The sequence below is a fragment of the Trachypithecus francoisi genome, unplaced genomic scaffold (assembly GCF_009764315.1).
Source record: "Trachypithecus francoisi isolate TF-2019V2 unplaced genomic scaffold, Tfra_2.0 Lachesis_group3, whole genome shotgun sequence".
Lineage (NCBI taxonomy): Eukaryota > Metazoa > Chordata > Mammalia > Primates > Cercopithecidae > Trachypithecus > Trachypithecus francoisi.
The window spans coordinates 113,512,808-113,531,109 of NW_022681468.1; the positions used below are offsets into that span (position 1 = coordinate 113,512,808).

General features: G+C 42.8%; 1 protein-coding gene and 1 pseudogene across 4 annotated transcripts in view; one reads left to right on the forward strand and one right to left on the reverse strand.

Annotated features, from left to right (window-relative positions):
- The window catches only part of SIN3A (SIN3 transcription regulator family member A), a 91,719-nt gene that overhangs the window by 71,189 nt on the left and 2,228 nt on the right, over positions 1-18,302 (forward strand). For all 4 annotated transcript variants that reach the window (XM_033190964.1, XM_033190963.1, XM_033190961.1 and 1 more), the window contains exons 16-20: positions 256-425; positions 6,013-6,186; positions 8,397-8,489; positions 9,375-9,469; positions 14,853-15,060. In XM_033190964.1, the coding sequence (XP_033046855.1) occupies positions 256-425; positions 6,013-6,186; positions 8,397-8,489; positions 9,375-9,469; positions 14,853-15,060 (740 nt within the window). The remainder of the gene's footprint in view (positions 1-255; positions 426-6,012; positions 6,187-8,396; positions 8,490-9,374; positions 9,470-14,852; positions 15,061-18,302) is intronic.
- LOC117071236 lies at positions 1,286-1,840 on the reverse strand (annotated as a pseudogene).

Below are 18,302 nucleotides of genomic sequence, written 5' to 3' on the forward strand. Positions count from 1 at the left end.
CTTTCTAGCATGGTCAGTCAGAATATTAGAAGCCACTGTTAAAGTTGCAGAGTCACTCTCTGATAGATAGTGCTGGTGATTGTAGTCACCTGTCAGAATTCATCTCTGTTTACATTGAAATGAGTGAGTACATTTTGAATACCTGGCGTTCATACTTTCAAATGCCATTTAGGCCAGCTATGGGATTTGCCCTGTACTCTATCCCTAGTCTTTTCTTAGCAAGGTAAGGCCTCACCTATCCCATCTCTCCCACAGTGGATGTTGATGTAGAAGATTATTACCCAGCTTTCCTGGACATGGTGCGGAGCCTGCTGGATGGCAACATAGACTCATCACAGTATGAAGATTCACTGAGAGAGATGTTCACCATTCATGCCTACATTGCCTTTACCATGGACAAACTGATCCAGAGCATTGTCAGACAGGTGAGGGCATGGAGGAGGCTAGGGTGAGTGAGGGAAGAAATCCTTACCTAGAGATGGGCCAGGCAAAGAAAAGACAAGGAAAAGGAAAGGCAACTTTTTCATATAACAGTGTTTATGAACATAAGGTTCTGAAGAGAGGAGGGAAGGTTAATGTGATGCCTGATTTCTCATGTTAACAAAGTTGCAGTGTATGAGCCTACCTACCCCATATCTTTTCTTGTGGGCCACCTGTAGAGGGCAGTGGTCCTGACCCCAGCTTCCTGCCCAATTTGTCTATCTCTTACCTTGCCTGCCATGGGCAAGGACACAGTGTGGAACCTTGCCTCTTCCATAGGTGTTGGTAAGTTTTTTGTTTTTTTGTTTTGTTTTGTTTTTTGTTTTTTTTAAAATAGAGACACAGTGTCACTGGTTTGCCCAGGCTGATCTTGAACTTCTCGTCTCAAGTGATCAGGAGTTCCTGTCTTGGCCTCTTAAAGCACTGGCATTATAGACACGAGCCACTGCGCCTGGTCAAGGTGTTGGTAACTCTTATGTACTTGCATTATTCAATATTTGAAATTATTTTTATAAGATGGTTCACATAACATCTTTTACAATACTCTGCCCACCTCACTTATCTGTGGTTCCCTGTAAGATAGGTTTGTGGTTGGTTTTGTGTGTTCTTCCTGTGGCACCCTGGGAACTTGTAAACATGTTGTTCTTTACAACAGTGATATGAAAAATAGCTTGTAACAGATAGTCACATTTCTACTTCTTGGACTTGAGTTCTGAACTCCCAGAGAGATTGTTGGTTAACTGCTTTTTCCTTTTTTTGGAGACCCAGCTTTACCGCTGATATATTGCAAGTCCCCAGTAGGGCTTCATTTTTCCTTTTCAGCATCCTGTTCTGTGGCTCCCTTGGCCCTTTTTACTCATATGCCGAAGAGCTGAAAATTGATGTGGGCCATGTGAAGACTGGCAAATACCTTAAAGTTCTTAGTGATGGCTCTGACTTTCTCCTTCTTATAGACATTCTGTATGGAAATTATTGGTCCTGTCAGCTGGGTGGCTGATTTGAGTTTTTCAGAACTATCTCCCTTCTTGGGGGCTAAGAGCTTCCTGGGAAAGAGGTTGAGCTTGGAGTCTTACTCCTTCAGGTGCTGAACATTGGCCCACAGGGACGTGGTGGACTTATTCCACCCTCTTGTGGATGCTGGTCACCCTTAACTCTTCTAAGCTGAAGCCCCTGCCAGCTTGTACTTTGGTGTGATACCTCACTGTGGGACACCTTACCATGGGCCAGATGGGTCCAGATGCAGGGTGCAGGTCAGTGTGGTGTGCTTTTGCTTGCATCTGCAGATCTTCTGGGCTGGCTGGTTGAACCACGTGGCCATGGGCCACTGCGATTCCTTGTGTAAGTAGGGCTTTAGGATCATGCTGTTCCACCTGGGCACCGTGGCTACCTACAGCCCTCTTCCATAGAACAGCTCAGCAGAAAGGCAGTGAAATACTTAAGCGAAAACTTGCAAAAAGCAATTTCTAATTCTAGAGTCCACACTGCCACTATAGAAGGAAAGAGCTTGTTGCTTAATGTTCTCTTGGGCTAAAATATTGAATCCTTTGCAAAGTACCCCTGCTTTTGCCTTGGTTTTAGAAGGGTGCATGCCTTTGCACTCCTCCCACAGTGTCTATGCAGGATTTAGGAAGAGCCCTTCACATAAATGAACCTTAACATCTGGGGGAAAGTTGTCAAATAGTTGTTTCCAATAAGTTGAAGAAGTTATTAGGCCTTCCCATAAGAGGTGTGGATGGTAACTGGCAGAAATCATTAGATGGATACATAGGCACCCATAGTCATACTTTTTCAGACTAATCTTCGTTAACTTCCCTGAAATTTATATAAAATAGACTCCAGTTATCCTGTGCTTATGTTGCTGATTACAGGCTTGCTGCTCCTTCAGCTAGGAACAAAGTCTTTCGTACCACCAGCACAGCTTTAAAAAAAATCCAATAAAACTAACTTTTAATAATTCTGAGGTTAGTTTTTGAAACAAGAGATATAGTTATTTACTCTTAAGTATCTGGTTATGATTTTGAATCAGTAATAAATACTATCACCACCCACCCCACCCCGGTTTTTTTTTTTTTTTTCCAGTGGAAACAGAGGTTTCATCCAGAAAACCCCAAAACGGTGACTTTTTTTTTTTTTCTTCAACCCAGGGTCTCACTCTCTTGCCCAGGCTGGAGTGCAGTGGTGTGATCTCAGCTCACTGTAGCCTCGACCTCCCACCTCAGCCTCCCAAGTAGCTGGGACCAAAGGGGTCACCACGCTGGCTAATTTATTGTATTTTTTGTAGAGATGGAGTTTTGCCATGTTGTCCAGGCTGGTTTCAAACTTACGGGCTCAAGCGGTTCACCTACTTCGGCCTCTTAAAGTGTTGTAATTACAGGCATGAGCCACTGTGCCCAGCCTACAGTGACTTTTTGAAACATTTTTAAGCTTCCCAACTCCTTTAATTGGAGGTATCTCTTCTCTCATTCTCCTTTTATTTGGTGTTCCCTCAGATTTCACTGTTGACTGGATGTACAACATATATTTCAAAGTCAAGGCTGGTCGTGGTGTACAACATGTATTTCAAAGTCAAGGCTCACGCCTCTAATACCAGCACTTTGGGAGTCTAAGGCAGGCATATATCTTGAGTTCAGGAGTTGGAGAACAGCCTGGGCAACATGGGGAAACCTTGTTTGTATTAAAAAATACAAAAAAATTAGCTGGGCGTGGTGGCACATGCCTGTAGTCCCAGCATACTCGGGAGGCTAAGGTGGGAGGATCATCTTAACCCAGGAAGTTGAGGCTGCAGTGAGCCGTGATCGCGCCACTGCATTCCAGCCAAGTCAAGCCATTACACTTATCTTACCTATAGTAGACTGGCTTAAGAGGGATTTGTGTTAAGAATACAACAGGCAACCTCACAGACATTCAAGTACAGAACTCAAAATAGGACCACACCATGGAAGGACTGGGCTGGGAGGTTATTTTTCTCTCCTGCATGCCTTCACTCTGGACTTCTGCTCCATGCTTGTGCTTTGCTCTGCAGATGGACATTCGGCATGTGCCCCAGGCTCCTCTAGCCTCTAAGGCTTTGGCTTGCCCTCCCAGTACCCCTGGTCCCAGTGTTACTGGACCTTTCCATACAGATGCTCCTCGTCAAAAAATATATTGAACGCTCTCTGTGTCATTTCTGTTACCAAGATAGAGAATCTGATCTGCTCAGCAGTGGGGGTAGGAGTTCCGTAGTTGCCCCTGGATTGTAGTGCTGCCTTTTCCAAAGACTCGAGGAGGGGCCAGATATCCAAAAAGAGGGTGTGGGGGTGGGGGGAATCAGTAATACAATCTACTTCAACAAGAATGTATAAAGTAGAGGCGGTGGCTCACGCCTATAATCCCAACAGTTTGGGAGGCCGAGGCAGGTGGATCACTTGAGCTCAGGAGTTTGAGACCAGACTGGACAACATGGCAAAACCCCATCTCTTCTGAAAATACAAAAAAGTTAGCTGGGCGTGGTGGCACATGCCTGTAGTCCCAGCTACTTAAGACGCTGAGGTGTGGGAGGGTTGCTTGAGCCCAGGAAGTTGAGGCTGCATTGAGCTGAGATCACGATGCCACTGCACTGTAGCATGGGTGACAGAGTGACACTCTGTCTCAAAAAACAAAAAAAAAAGTATAAAGTGGAAGATCTGTATCCATGATTGAAGTCATGCTTTCCATCTATTTTTTCCACCTTTTTTCTCTCTAAAACACTGTATCTTAATCTTTTGCACATGATATCAAGTACTCATAAGCATTATTTTAATGATTGTATCAGAATCCTTTATCTGGACTCATTGTGATTTATTTATCCATCTGTAGTTGCTGGAGATACTGCCCTTCCTGCCACACTCAGTCACCCGTCTGACCTTGCACTGTGTCCAGTTATCTACTAATACACATATTGGTCATTTAGGACTTTAAGAATAAATAGTTATCGTGATTCTTAACACTTCAAAAAGAATGTGTCTTCCTAAAAATAGAATGGCTTGGTGTTTATGATAATCTTAAAGTAAAATAGACAAATTGATATTGAAATTAATGTTTTGCTTTCTTCTTGTATCTATTTTTCACTTCTGTCATTTTGGTGGTAAAGTTTCATTTGGAAGAATTTTTATTTCAAAATAGAAATAGCATGACATGAGAATGGGAACTCTGAAAGGTTCAACTTTCTAGTCATTAGTTTCCTAAGATTGTCACACAAGTACTGGATAGTCAGTCATGATTGGCCTGTATAGAAAGTGAGTTAACATTATGTACAATGTAAGCCCTATACTTTCTTTTTTTTTTTTTTTTGAGGCGGAGTCTCGCTCTGTCGCCCGGACTGGAGTGCAGTGGCCGGATCTCAGCTCACTGCAAGCTCCGCCTCCCGGGTTTACGCCATTCTCCTGCCTCAGCCTCCCGAGTAGCTGGGACTACAGGCGCCCGCCACCTCGCCCGGCTAGTTTTTTTTTGTATTTTTAGTAGAGACGGGGTTTCACTGTGTTAGCCAGGATGGTCTCGATCTCCTGACCTCGTGATCCGCCCGTCTCGGCCTCCCAAAGTGCTGGGATTACAGGCTTGAGCCACCGCGCCCGGCCAAGCCCTATACTTTCTATCAGATATAGAAAAATAGGTGGTGTGTTTGGAAAAGTATTGGGCTATAGGAGTCAGGAACCTTGACTTTCAGTCCCAACCCTGCTTCTTCAGCTGAGCACCCCAGGCAATAATTCAGCAGCTATTTCTTAAATAATGAGTTTCAGGCTTTGTAGTTGGGCTGGGAATATAAACGTAGATATTACATTCATGATTCTCCAAGGCTCCCTTCCTCACCCCAGCTCATGGTGAGCTTTGCAGTGGTGCAGTCTCGACTCACTGCAACTTCTACCTATCAGGTTCAAGCGATTCTCCTGCCCCAGCCTCCCGAGTAGCTGGGATTACAGGCGCCTGCCACTATACCGGGCTATTTGTGTATTTTTAGTAGAGCTGGGGTTTCGACACATTAGCCAGGCTGGTTTTGAACTCCTGACCTCAGGTGATTGGCCCACCTCAGCCTCCCAAAGTGCTGGGATTATAGGCGTGAGCCATCTTTCTGATGCATTGTGTAAATTTGTCTCCTAACTGTCCCCAACTCTCTCCAGCCTGCTTCCCAGGGCAGTTGTGAGGATCAAATGAGAGAAAATATGTATGAAAGCAAATTGTAAATGATTTTAAAATGCAATAAAAATATGACCTATAGAAAATTATTTAAAGATCCTTAGAATTTTAAATAGTACAATTATCCTGAGTTCTGTATGGTTTTTATTTTAAATAGATATGAAAGTTTTACCATGGACCACTGATACAGCTGAAAATCTTGGCTTGATTATTCTTCAAGAAAATGATACAGTGGTTTGTGTGATTAATTTTCTAAAATTGCCAGCCCCCCCCCCCAAATAACTTTTTTTGAGTTGAGTGACTAGATCAGTCAAAGGAACGTTGACTGTATAGTAGAGAAATGTTTTCTGTGTTCACTAACATCTTGCCTTTGTTTGATTCTAGCTGCAGCATATCGTGAGTGATGAGATCTGTGTGCAGGTGACTGACCTTTACCTGGCAGAAAATAATAATGGGGCCACCGGAGGCCAGCTGAACACACAGAACTCAAGGAGCCTCCTGGAGTCAACGTATCAGCGGAAAGCTGAGCAGCTAATGTCAGATGAGAATTGCTTTAAGGTGAGAGTTATTCAGGTAGTCAAAGACCTTGCTGGTGACAATGTAAGTTGTTAGGATTCTCTGAACCAGAAGTTAAAGCCAGGGTACTTTGACCTGTGATTCTACTCCTGGAACTTTTAATGAGTTCACCAGAGAAATACAAAGTAGAAGTAATTGTCTTCCTGGACAATCTACTTTGTTTCTTTCCTGCCTTTAAAAAAAAGAAAAAAAAAAACTAATTACATATGATTTTTACAATTTTGTATTCTTCTTTTTCTCTGAACATTTTTCATAGTATGCTTTGTAAATATTATTGTTAGAAAAATGTTGGTACATGAAATCCATGGTCATGATCATTATAGAAAAGAAAACATAGGCCCGGCACACGTGGCTCACACTTGTAATCCCAGCACACTGGGAGGCCGAGGTGGGCAGATCAGTTGAGACCAGCTTGGGAAGCATGGCAAAACCGCATCTCTGCAGGAAATACGAGAATACAAAAATTAGGCCAGCGTGGTAGCATGCACCTATAGTCTCAGCTACTTGGGAGAATGAGGTAGGATTGCTTGAGCCTGGGAGGTCGAGGCTGCAGTAAGTCCTGATCACGTCACTGCACCCCAGCCTGGGTGACAGAGCAAGCATTTTCTGTCCCCAAAAAATAAAAAAGAAAATAAAATGCAGATAACCAAAAAAAATCACCTTAGAATTCTTTCCTGAAATTATCATTGATGACATCTCTATGCTTCTAACTTCTCTGTGCTTGAGTATATATTTTGAAAGAGTTTATACTGGACAAAATGGTCTTTTTTTCCCCCCCGAGATGGAGGCTCACTCTTGTTGCCCAGACTTGGAGTGCAGTGGTGCTATCTCAGCTTACTGTAACCTCTGCCTCCTGGGTTCAAGCAGTTCTCCTGCCTCAGCCTCCTGAGTAGCTGGGGTTACAGATGCGTGCCACCATGGCTAGCTTTTGTGTGTGTGTGTATGTGTTTGTGTTTGTGTGTGTGTGTGTATTTTTAGTAGAGACAGGGTTTTACCATGTTGGTCAGGCTGGTCTTGAACTCCTGACCTCAGGTGATCTGCCCTCCTTGCCCTCCCAAAGTGCTGGGATTACAGGCATGAGCCACTGCATCCAGCCTAATTTTTGTACTTTTAGTAGAGATGTGGTTTCACCATGTTGGCCAGGCTTGTCTCAGACTCCTGGCCTCAACTGATCTGCCTGCTTCAGCCTCCCAAAGTGCTGGAATTACAGGTGTGAGCCACTGCATCTGACCTGAAATGGTCTTTAATGTATCTTTGATCAATTAGCAACACTTCTGGGTCTTTAATGTCTTTTTTTTAGCTATTTGATACTCACTTTTTAGAGAATTAATGCCTGTATTATTGGACATTTAGGTTGTTTCCAATTTTTCACCATTATAATGGATAATTATAAAAGCAAATAGTTGGAAACAACCTAGACGTCCAACCCACTATGGGGATTGGTTAATGACATCCTGTTATGAATACTGGAGACAGATTTTGCAATTCTTAAATTATAAATTGTAAAAATGCAGGGTCTGCCCCCTATCCCCCGAAATCTATTTTGGAAGTAACTGTATTTGTGTGTATATGTTATGTTATTGTCAGGTTGTAAGCTTTACTAGCAGAGATCATTTTTTAAAGCTTTAAAAGAACACTGAGCTAGATCTAGCTTCTGACTCTGTGTGTTTATTGACTAGTGGTGTGTGTTGAGAAACCAGAACTCTCTGAATTTCAGTTTTGTTTCTGTGTGAAATGAAGAAAGGTAAAATAAAAAGTTATCAGGTTTCCTTCCAGGCTCTGATCTTCTCCGTGTGATTCTGATAGTTATCTTGTCTATTATGTCCTAGAAGTGGGATTATCAATGGACAGAGCATTGACATTTTTTGGTTCTGGCTACATGTGCCATATTGCTTTCTAACAAAATATTTGTTTTGTAAAACATTCTTACTGGCATTGATTATTATTTTAGCGAATTCTAGAAGTTTGAAACAGGAAATGGTACTTTTTCCTTTAACATATTTCATTTTACTGGTAGTAAATGTAGACTTTTGCCTTTATCACTGGCCTCCCAAGATCTAGTATCTTCCTCGTCTCTTCAGTTGGAGCAAAGTTTACTAAGTTTATTGCCTCTGCACCTCTCATTTCCTTGAGAGGATAGATTATAGCTATAGAGACGATCTTTTGTTTACGCTTAGGTTTCTTATTTGCAGCTTATGTTTATTCAGAGCCAAGGCCAGGTTCAGCTGACTATTGAGCTTCTGGACACAGAAGAGGAGAATTCGGATGACCCTGTGGAAGCAGAGGTATGAGCAAGTGCATCACACACCCCGGGTGCCAAGCAGAACTGGCGTGTCTTGAGAGTCTATCCAGTGACCCTGTCTGCCAAAAGGCCAAGGCACCTTAGGCCTGTTTAAGGGTCAGGACCTGGATGCTTAAAGTACAAGTCAATCCAGCCACGTCTTTAGCTGAAGAGAAGGGCTGCCTGGTTATAGATGTTAACCTCATCTTGCACTTAGTAAAGCTATCTCCTCTAAGTAAGTCTTATGGTTGGCAGCTTTCCTGTTTTTTCCTAAAGTATAAAAAACAACAAATGAGTTACTGTCTTTCTCGTGTCATCTGGATTCTTTGGGTCATGTTTACTTTATATTGGACTGATAAAGCACAGAGTTTTCAACCCCTGAATAGACAGGTGTGATTATCATAATTGGTTATGGCAGATAATGTACACGAGAGATGCAGGCCATATGTATGATATTGCGGGGGGACATGTGGGATGACCTGTTTGGTGGGAATGTTGGCTTGTTGGCAGATATTTTTGTTTTTTAAAGCGATGTCAGAAATCTAGATTGCAATGTGAAGGAAACTCACACATTTGCCACTGTAAATTTTGTTCTTTAACAAAATCCTCTGTGGGGAGATGAAACTTGTCAGTGAGCCAGCTTCTACCTGTTTATGACTTCCAATAACCTTAGCATCTCAGAGAAACTTAACAGTATTGCTGACTAACAGAATTTTTAATCTGTGTTCCAGTACCTACTAACAATCATGTCTTTATAGAAAGGGACTTTTTTGATCTTGAAATTTATGAATTTGGGGCATTGTAGTCATGGAATTTACTAGAGTACCCAATGCGTTACGAGCTGTTTTTGTGATTTCCTTCCACCTGTATTTTGTGTTTGCCATCTTAGCGCTGGTCAGACTACGTGGAGCGATACATGAATTCAGATACTACCTCTCCTGAGCTTCGTGAACATCTAGCACAGAAACCAGTATTTCTCCCCAGGTGAGTGAGCCATGTCATCTGTCAGCAGTCCGTACTGTGTGTGATTGAGGAATGGAGAATTAAATGACTTTCACGTTCTTGGCTTTCATATATTTTATTCATTTGTTCTATCTGCCGGGGATGCTAATTCAAGGTTTATATGGCTGTCACAACATGGGCTTACCTGGAGCATGTGTCAAAGCATCCGGGAGGTGAGACTTATAGAGAATCAACAATAACCTCCCTACTTTGGATGGCAATGTGTGTTAGAGTCTCCACAGTTTGATGGAAGAGGACTCACAGGACTCTGCATATAGTCATAGTCAAACTGATACAGTGCAGCAAGAAGATGCAAAGCAAAATGAGCAAAGGGAAAAGATGCCTGTGGCAAAGCTGGAGGAATCCAGGTGCAAGCTTCCTAGAATCCTCTCCCAGTGGAGTCACACAGGACACTCTTAATTCTTCCAACAATGAGTGTGACAACACATGTAAAATGCTGTCTTACCAGGGCAGCTCATTAGAGACTATGCCAGGATTTTTATTGAGATCTAGTCATCTAAGCACTGTATGTCTAGCATCTACCAAAATCCCAAACTCTCAGAAAGAAAGCAGGTTTTCAGCATAAGCTATAGAGTTTGTACAGATAGTTTAGGTACAGTGTGACACTTACATGAGTTAAGGAATGGTAGAATATTGCCCAAAACCCAAGATCCCAGCCCCTAGCCAAGGGCCAACTTTTATAAGCAGGCTTTTCAAAGAATAGCAGTCTTAGGCCTGCTACATTAAGTCTTTTCTGCACAGAATTTTTAAAATGTTCCCTCTGTATATAGGCAGATTGTGATACTGATCCTCCAAGTATATGAAAACAGAGTTTAAGAAGTATAAAATGGGTAGAATGGCTTTCTTCCTTCCTAAAAGTTTTGAATTGAAATCTTATGTCTTAGGTTTCCAAGAAAATATCATCCCAGTGTTATTAGACTTATTGATGGGCAAAGGGGTTCCAGGAAAATGAGCCCTGCCAGGTTTTCCATTCATGGAATCATTTAACACATTTGAGCAGTTGCTCTGTGTCAGATTCCTCTCAGCAAAACAGGCTCCATGCTAATAACATACTACAATAAACCTGTCATCATGTGTCTCCCACCAGGATGTGAGGAAGGAGGCACATTTATGTACTGTGAGAAAAAAGAAATTGATATAATCGTTCTGGTGGCAGGATAGTTGAAGTATATGGAACCTTCCCTCCAGAATTTCAGTTTTTAATGATTTGTCTGACAGCTAAGGGGCTCACCTTACTGGCCTTGAGACCCCTTACGCTCTTAGAGCATGAGTTCTCCAAAAGCTTTTGTTTATATGGATTATACTGGTAATATTTACCAAGTTAGAATTAAAAACAAAGAAATGTTTTCAATCTTTAATTCATTTGAAAAATAACAATATTGTGCCGGGCGTGGTGGCTCACGCCTGTAATTCCAGCACTTTGGGAGGCTGAGGCGGTAGATCATGAGATCAGGAGATCGAGACCATCCTGGCTAACACAGTGAAACCCGTCTCTACTAAAAATACAAAAAATTAGCTGGGTGTGGTGGCGGGCGCCTGTAGTCCCAGCTACTCGGGAGACTGAGGCAGGAGAATCGCTTGAACTGGAAGGCAGAGGTTGCAGTGAGTGGAGATCGCACCACAGCACTCCAGCCTGGGTAACCGAGCGAGACTCTGCCTCCAAAAAAAAAAAATATATATATATATATATCCCATTATATTTTTTAATAATATTTTTTAATGAAAAGCTAATTCAAAACAAAAACTAGTGAGTAGAGTGGCATTGCTTGTCTTTCATAAATTTGTTTAATGTCTGGCTTACTAGAAGAACAGCTGGATTCTCGTGTCTGCTTCTACATTCAATCTGTTGCATTATGTTGTTTGGTTGAAATATGTGAAGAAAATCTGGTCTCACGCAAATGTGTAGCTGGAAAAAGGAATATTTTCAGATCCTTCAGATAACTGGATATTCTTTGATATGACAACAAAGCTACAAGTGATAGTTTTTGTTTTTGAGATGGCATTTCATTCTTGTTGCCCAGGCTGGAGTGCAGTGGCGATCTCAGCTCACTGCAACCCCTGCCTTCTGGGTTTAAGCAATTCTCCTGCCTCATCCTCCCGAGTAGCTGGGATTACAGGCATGTGCCACCACGCCCAGCTGTTCTTGTTTTTTTAGTAGAGATGGAGTTTCTCCAGGTTGGTTTGGCTGGTCTCGAACTCCTGACCTCAGGTGATCCTCCCACCTCGGCCTCCCAAAGTGCTGTGATTATAGGTGTGAGCCACTGCACCTGACCCCAGTGATAGTTTCTTTTTTTTTCTTTTTTCTTTTTTGTTTGAGATGGAGTCTTGCTCTGTCGCCCAGTCTGGAGTGCAGTGGCGCTTTCTTGGCTCACTGCAAATTCCGCCTCCCGGGTTCACGCCATTCTTCTGCCTCAGCCTTCCAAGTAGCTGAGACTGCAGGCACTTGCCACCACGCTCAGCTAATTTTTTGTATTTTTAGTAGAGACGGGGTTTTACCATGTTAGCCAGGATAGTCTCAATCTCCTGACCTCGTGATCTGCCCGTCTCGGCCTCCCAAAGTGCTGGGATTACAGGCGTGAGCCACCGCGCCTGGCCAATAGTTTCTTAAAGGTTAGTAGCAATATCAATTTATACATCAGTGGGCTTTTCATACAGTTGTCAAAATCCATCATCATGTGTCGCTCACATGTGTTACCAAATTCCAATATCAATTTACATCCATTCATGTGTATCATGAATGAATCTTTTTTTCTCTATGATTTTGTAACTATGCAATTGGCTATTTGGAAATATTAGCTCACTAAGTTGTACAGACCTACTAAATGTTGATATATTTTACAGTGTCTCCAAAAAAAATCACATTGATTATTATCACTATCGCTAGGTCATCAAACACATCTTTAAGTATTGGGAAGCTGTCAAGCTCAGGGTGGCTAATACCAGTTCACCAGAATTCTTAGTTTTGCTTGAAAATTTTAATCTTATTATTGGCAACATTATTTTCCTTGAAGTGATAGGCTCCCTTGTTCATTTTTGAGAAAACATCTGCCAAATACTTGGCTGAGATTGACTATATTTAGTCAGTTGTTCTTTCAGGTAAAAATGGTGATCCACTTACAACTCAAGCAATTGCTCAAGTACTTTTTCTTTAAGAATACCATTGTACTTTAGCACACAAAAGTGCTTTATATTTAGTTCCCATTTTATCACACAGCATGTTAAAAAGATGTAAGCTAAGGGGTTGGGATTTAATAAAAAATGTTACTCCTTCATCAGAAACATTCTTTTTTTTTTTTTGAGGCAGAGTCTAACTCTGTTGCCCAGGCTGGAGTGTGGTAGCATGATCTTGGCTTACTGCAACCTCCACCAGCCAGGTTCAAGTGATTCTCCTGCTTCACCTTCCCAAGTAGCTGGGATTACAGATGCGCGCCACCATGCCTGGCTAATTTTTGTGCTTTTATTAGAGATGGGGTTTCCCCATGTTGGCCAGGCTGGTCTCAAACTCCTGACCTCAAGTGATCTGCCTGCCTCAGCCTCCCACAGTGCTGGGATTATAAGTGTGAGCCACTGTGACTGGCCCATCAGAAACCTTCTTAAGTGAAACTGGCCTTTTCACTTAATGTCATTGTACGGTCGGTGTGAAGTTCAAAGACTTGAATCACAATCGCATGAAGTTACAAAATCATGGAAGTAAAAGGATTCATTCATGGTACAAGATAAACTACAATAGAGTTTGACGACTGTATGAAAAGCTCAGTGATGTATATAGATTGATACTGGAATTTGGTAACAATTTGTTCGATATTGCAAATACAGTTTGGCACCACCACCACCATTTTTATTCACCATTACATTTATGGTACCAGTGCAGATGTCAACACAGCAAAAAAGGGAAATAATATTTTAGTATTATTATGAAAATAGTTTTGATCTCACAGATCTCCTGAAAGGGTCTTGGAACCCTTTGGACAAAGAACTGCTGTCTACAGAAATACATGTATACAAAGATACTCACTGAAGCAATATTTTGGGTTTTTTTTTTTTTTTTTTTTTTTGAGATAGTATCTGACTCTGTCTCCCAGGCTATAGTACAGTGGTGGGATCTTGGCTCACTGCAACCTCCACCTTCTGGGCTCAAGCAATCTTACCACCTTAACCTCTCAAGTTGCTGAGACTCTAGGCACACATCACCACACGTACTTAATTTTTTTATTTTTTGTAGAGAAGGGATTTTTGCCATGTTGTCCAGGCTAGTCTCAAACTCCTGAGCTCAAGCAATCCACCTGCCTCCCAAAGTGCTGGGATTATAGGCATGAGCCACAACGGCCAACCTGAAGCAGTGTTTTTAATAGCAAGTTATGAGAAACAATATAATTGCCTAGCTGATAACCTTTCTTCACTGAATGTTGAGGAGATTAGCGAGCCTCCCACCCCTCAGGGCATCCATTCATGTGAATTATCTTCTTTCTTGTGTATGTAGAGTGGCACTAGTTTATATCATCTGGGAAAATTTTTAAAAACAGGCATTCAAATAATTTTTTGTTACGTGGTTCAGATGAGGAACCTCAGTTGAAATAAACTGTTAAGGAATGATAAATTGGGGTACATTTTTCTGCAGCAGTTAAAGAGAGTAAGACAAATCTGTCATGAAATGAAAAAATACTCATGACAGTAAGTGAAAAGTTGAGGACAAAATATATAGTATGATCCTATTTTGTCTTAAAAACAAATCCCAGCCGGGCGCGGTGGCTCAAGCCTGTAATCCCAGCACTTTGGGAGGCCGAGACGGGCGGATCACGAGGTCAGGAGATCGAGACCATCCTGGCTAACACGGTGAAACCCCGTCTCTACTAAAAATACAAAAAACTAGCCGGGCGAGGTGGCGGGCGCCTGTAGTCCCAGCTACTGGGGAGGCTGAGGCAGGAGAATGGCGTAAACCCGGGAGGCGGAGCTTGCAGTGAGCTGAGATCCGGCCACTGCACTCCAGCCCGGGCGACAGAGCAAGACTCCGTCTCAAAAAAAAAAAAAAAATCCCAAAGCAGAATTATAGCTGGTAATTACATGTGTAAATTTACAGACAGAGGCCCAGAAGTTTCTCATTAAAACTCTTAACTGGCTGCATCTGCTAAGGCAAGTAGGGGATGGGCGAAGATTTCTACTTTTTATTCTGTGTACTTTTGCAGTTGAAATTTTTTTTGCAATGAAAAAACTGAACATTTTTGTATGTATTTAACAAATTGGGATCAGTACTATGTAAGCATATAATAAAGAAAACTCACTTGGGGGAAGTCACGGGAATCTGTGTCTGGACGAGCTCTCATCCTTCAGGGCTTTTCTGCCATAGGAATCTACGGCGGATCCGGAAATGTCAGCGTGGTCGAGAGCAGCAGGAAAAGGAAGGGAAGGAAGGAAACAGTAAGAAGACCATGGAGAATGTGGATAGTCTGGATAAGCTGGAGTGTAGATTCAAGCTGAATTCCTACAAGATGGTGTATGTGATCAAATCAGAGGACTATATGTATCGGAGGACTGCCCTGCTCCGGGCTCATCAGGTAAGAACCAGTAACTGTAATTTCTGTACACATCTGCCACCTTAGCTAGGAGCGGGGGAGGCCCAGAGTCTTCTGATTGTTTCTCTTTGTTTATGCAAACCTGTTCTTGGAGCTGAGACTTAGCTGAGGAAGTAGGTATATTGGTTTGCTAAGGATGCTGTGACAGAGTACCACAGAGTGTGACTTAAACGACAAAAGTTCTGGAGACTAGAAGTCCAAAGTCAGGTGTCAGCAGTGTTGGTTCCTTTTGAGGACTGTGAGGGACAATCTGTTCTAGGCCTCTCTTAGCTTCTGGTTCTTTGCTGGCAATCTTTGGCATTCCTGGGCTTGTAGATCCCTGCCTTTATCTTCATATGGTGTTTCTACCTGTGTGTGTGTCTGCCTCCAGATAAGGTCACATTTGGAAGTACTGGTGGCCAGGACTTCAATATTTGATTTTTTGTTTGTTTGAGACAGAGTCTTGCCTGACACAACCTCCCAAAGTGCTAGCTTTATAGGTGTGAGCCACCACACCCAGCCAACATAAGAATTTTAGGGAGAACACACTTCAGCCCGTAAGAGCACATAAATACCTGGTGGCACCTTTGTAGTGAATTTACTCCCAGTATTTACATCTCAAGTAGTATCTGATCTTTTGCTTGTATGAATTCTACCTGTTTTTACATTCTGTCTCAATTGTGAAACCTTCCTGCTGCAGCTGTGTACAGGGTGTTATGCCAGGCCGTGGGACTACAGCCATGAAGTTGAGCAGATGAAGTAATGTGATGATATGCACTACCAGGGAAACAAATCAGGTGCAGTGATCAAGGGTGACTAGCATACAGGCCTTGCTTTCACTGGAGGAGGCTTCCCAAAGGAGGTGATGCTTGAGGCCTGAATAATGACAAGGAATTAGCCTGGTGAAGAGTAGAGGTTGGGTGTTTTCTTGACAAAACATCAAGTACAAGGCTGGGAGGAAAGGACATAGCATATTCAAGAAATTACAGACACCATTGTGACTCAAGGTTGCATGAAGTTAGAAGGGTAGGCAGAGGCCACATTACTTTGTCTAATAGGCCATGGTTTGGAGTTTGTTTGAGATGCATTGGGACATTTGACAAAGATAGCTTAGAGTGCTATGAGGAGAGTGGAGATGGGTATGTATAAAGTTGGAAGAGCAGAGACCACTCAAAAGGGTGCCCTTGTTCAAATGAGATTTGGGGACCACCCAGACTACTAGGGTGGCAGTGGAATTGGAAGAATTACATTGTAGATTTTATGTGTTTATTTATTTTTGAGACAGAGTTTCGCTCTTGTCGCCCAGGCTGGAGTGCAGTGACCCAATCTCGGCTCACTGCAACCTCTGCCTCCCGGGTTCAAGCGATTCTCCTGTCTCAGCCTACTGAGTAGCTGGGATTACAGGCATGTGCCACCACGCCTGGCTGATTTTTTGTATTTTTAGTAGAGATGGGGTTTCACCATGTTGGCCAGGCTGGTCTTGAACCCCTGACCTCAAGTGATCCACGCACCTCAGCCTCCCAAAGTACTGGGATTACAGGCGTGAGCTACCACGCCCAGATGTAGCTATAATTTAGATATTTAATTGACAAGAGATGGTGTTGGATCAAATGTGGGGGTAAGTGAAAGGAGGACATCAAGGATGGTGCCTAATTCGTTTTGGGGTTTTTTGGTTTGTTTTGTTTTGCTTAAGTGGAGATTTTAGGGGCTCACCTGTTAATAGAAAGGGGTTCTGAGGTTTGGGAGACAAAGTGCTGTTTTAAGTTTGAAAGGACTACAAAACTTTCAAGTGGGAGATGTTGAACACACAGTTTAATGTATGATTATCCCTCGAATGACACGGGGTTTGGGGCACTGGCCCCTGCACAGTCAAATCTGTGTATAAGTTTTGACTCCCCCGGAATGGAACTACTGATAGTCTACTGTTGACTGGGGGGCTTACTGATAAACAGTTGATAGACATATTTTGTATGTTGTATGTATTGTATATACTGCATTCTTTTTTTCTTTTTTTCTTTTTTTTTTAATGGAAATAGACACAGGGTCTCCTTACATTGCCCAGGGCTGGTCTTAAACTCAGGGGTTCAAACAACCCACCTGTTTCAGCCTCCTAAAGTGCTGGGATTACAGGTGTGAGCCACTGTGCCCAGCCTATACTGTATATTCTTACAATAAAGGAAGTTAGAGAAAAGAAAATGTTAAGTCATATGCAAGAGAAAATATATTTACTCTTCATTAAGTGGATGTGGCTCATCATAAAGGGTCCTCATTCTCATCTTGTTGAGTAGGCTGAAGAGGGAGGAGGAAGGGGAGGGGTTGGTTTTGCTATCTTGGGGTTGGCAGAGGTGGAAGAAAACTTGCCTATCAGTGGCCCTGTGCCATTCAAAGCCGTGTTGTTCAAGAGTCTGCTGTACTTCTCTCATGGCACAGAGGGAAGCACACTGGCATGATCTCAGCTCACTGCATCCTCTGTCTCCCGGGTTCAAGAGATTCTCTTTCCTCAGCCTTTCGAGTAGCTGGGATTACAGGTGTGCACCACCACGCCTGACTAATTTTTTTTGCTATGTGTTGTGTGTCTGCCTGTCTCTGATTCACATTATTTGGGACACTGGGCAACACCAGTTTTGTTTTTGTATCTCTTCTAGTATCCTTGCATGTGGTCACCAATAAATTTTTACTGGGTGTGTTGGTGGGAGCAGAACCCCCTGCAGAAGATCTGACAATCCTGGACTCTGCTTGCCAGGGTGGGGTAACACAGTGGAGGGAGAGTGGGTTTTAAGCCCTTTGCTTTGCACTATCTGGCTTAGAAGTGGATCTCCATGCTGATAGAAGTGATCAATGGCTCACTGGGTCCTACCCAAGATACATTAGAATCAGCTGGGTTGCTGGTTTAAAATGCACATTGGTAAAACCAAGGAAGTGTGGGGTTTTGGGTTTTTTGTTTGTTTGTTTTTGGAGACAGGGTTTGGCTCTGTCATACAGGCTGGGGTGCGGTGGTGCGATCTCAGCTCGCTGCAACCTCCACCTCCCAGCTCAAGCGGTCCTCCCACTTCAGCCTACCGAGTAGCTGGGACTACAGGATTGTGTCACCACGCCAGATTAATTTTTATATTTTTGTAGAGATGGGGTTTTGTCATGTTGCCCAGGCTGGTCTCAAACTCCTGAGCTCAAGCGAACTGCCTGCCTCGGCCTCCCAGAGTACTAGGATTACAGGCGTGAGTCACTGCGCCTCGTCGGAAATGTGT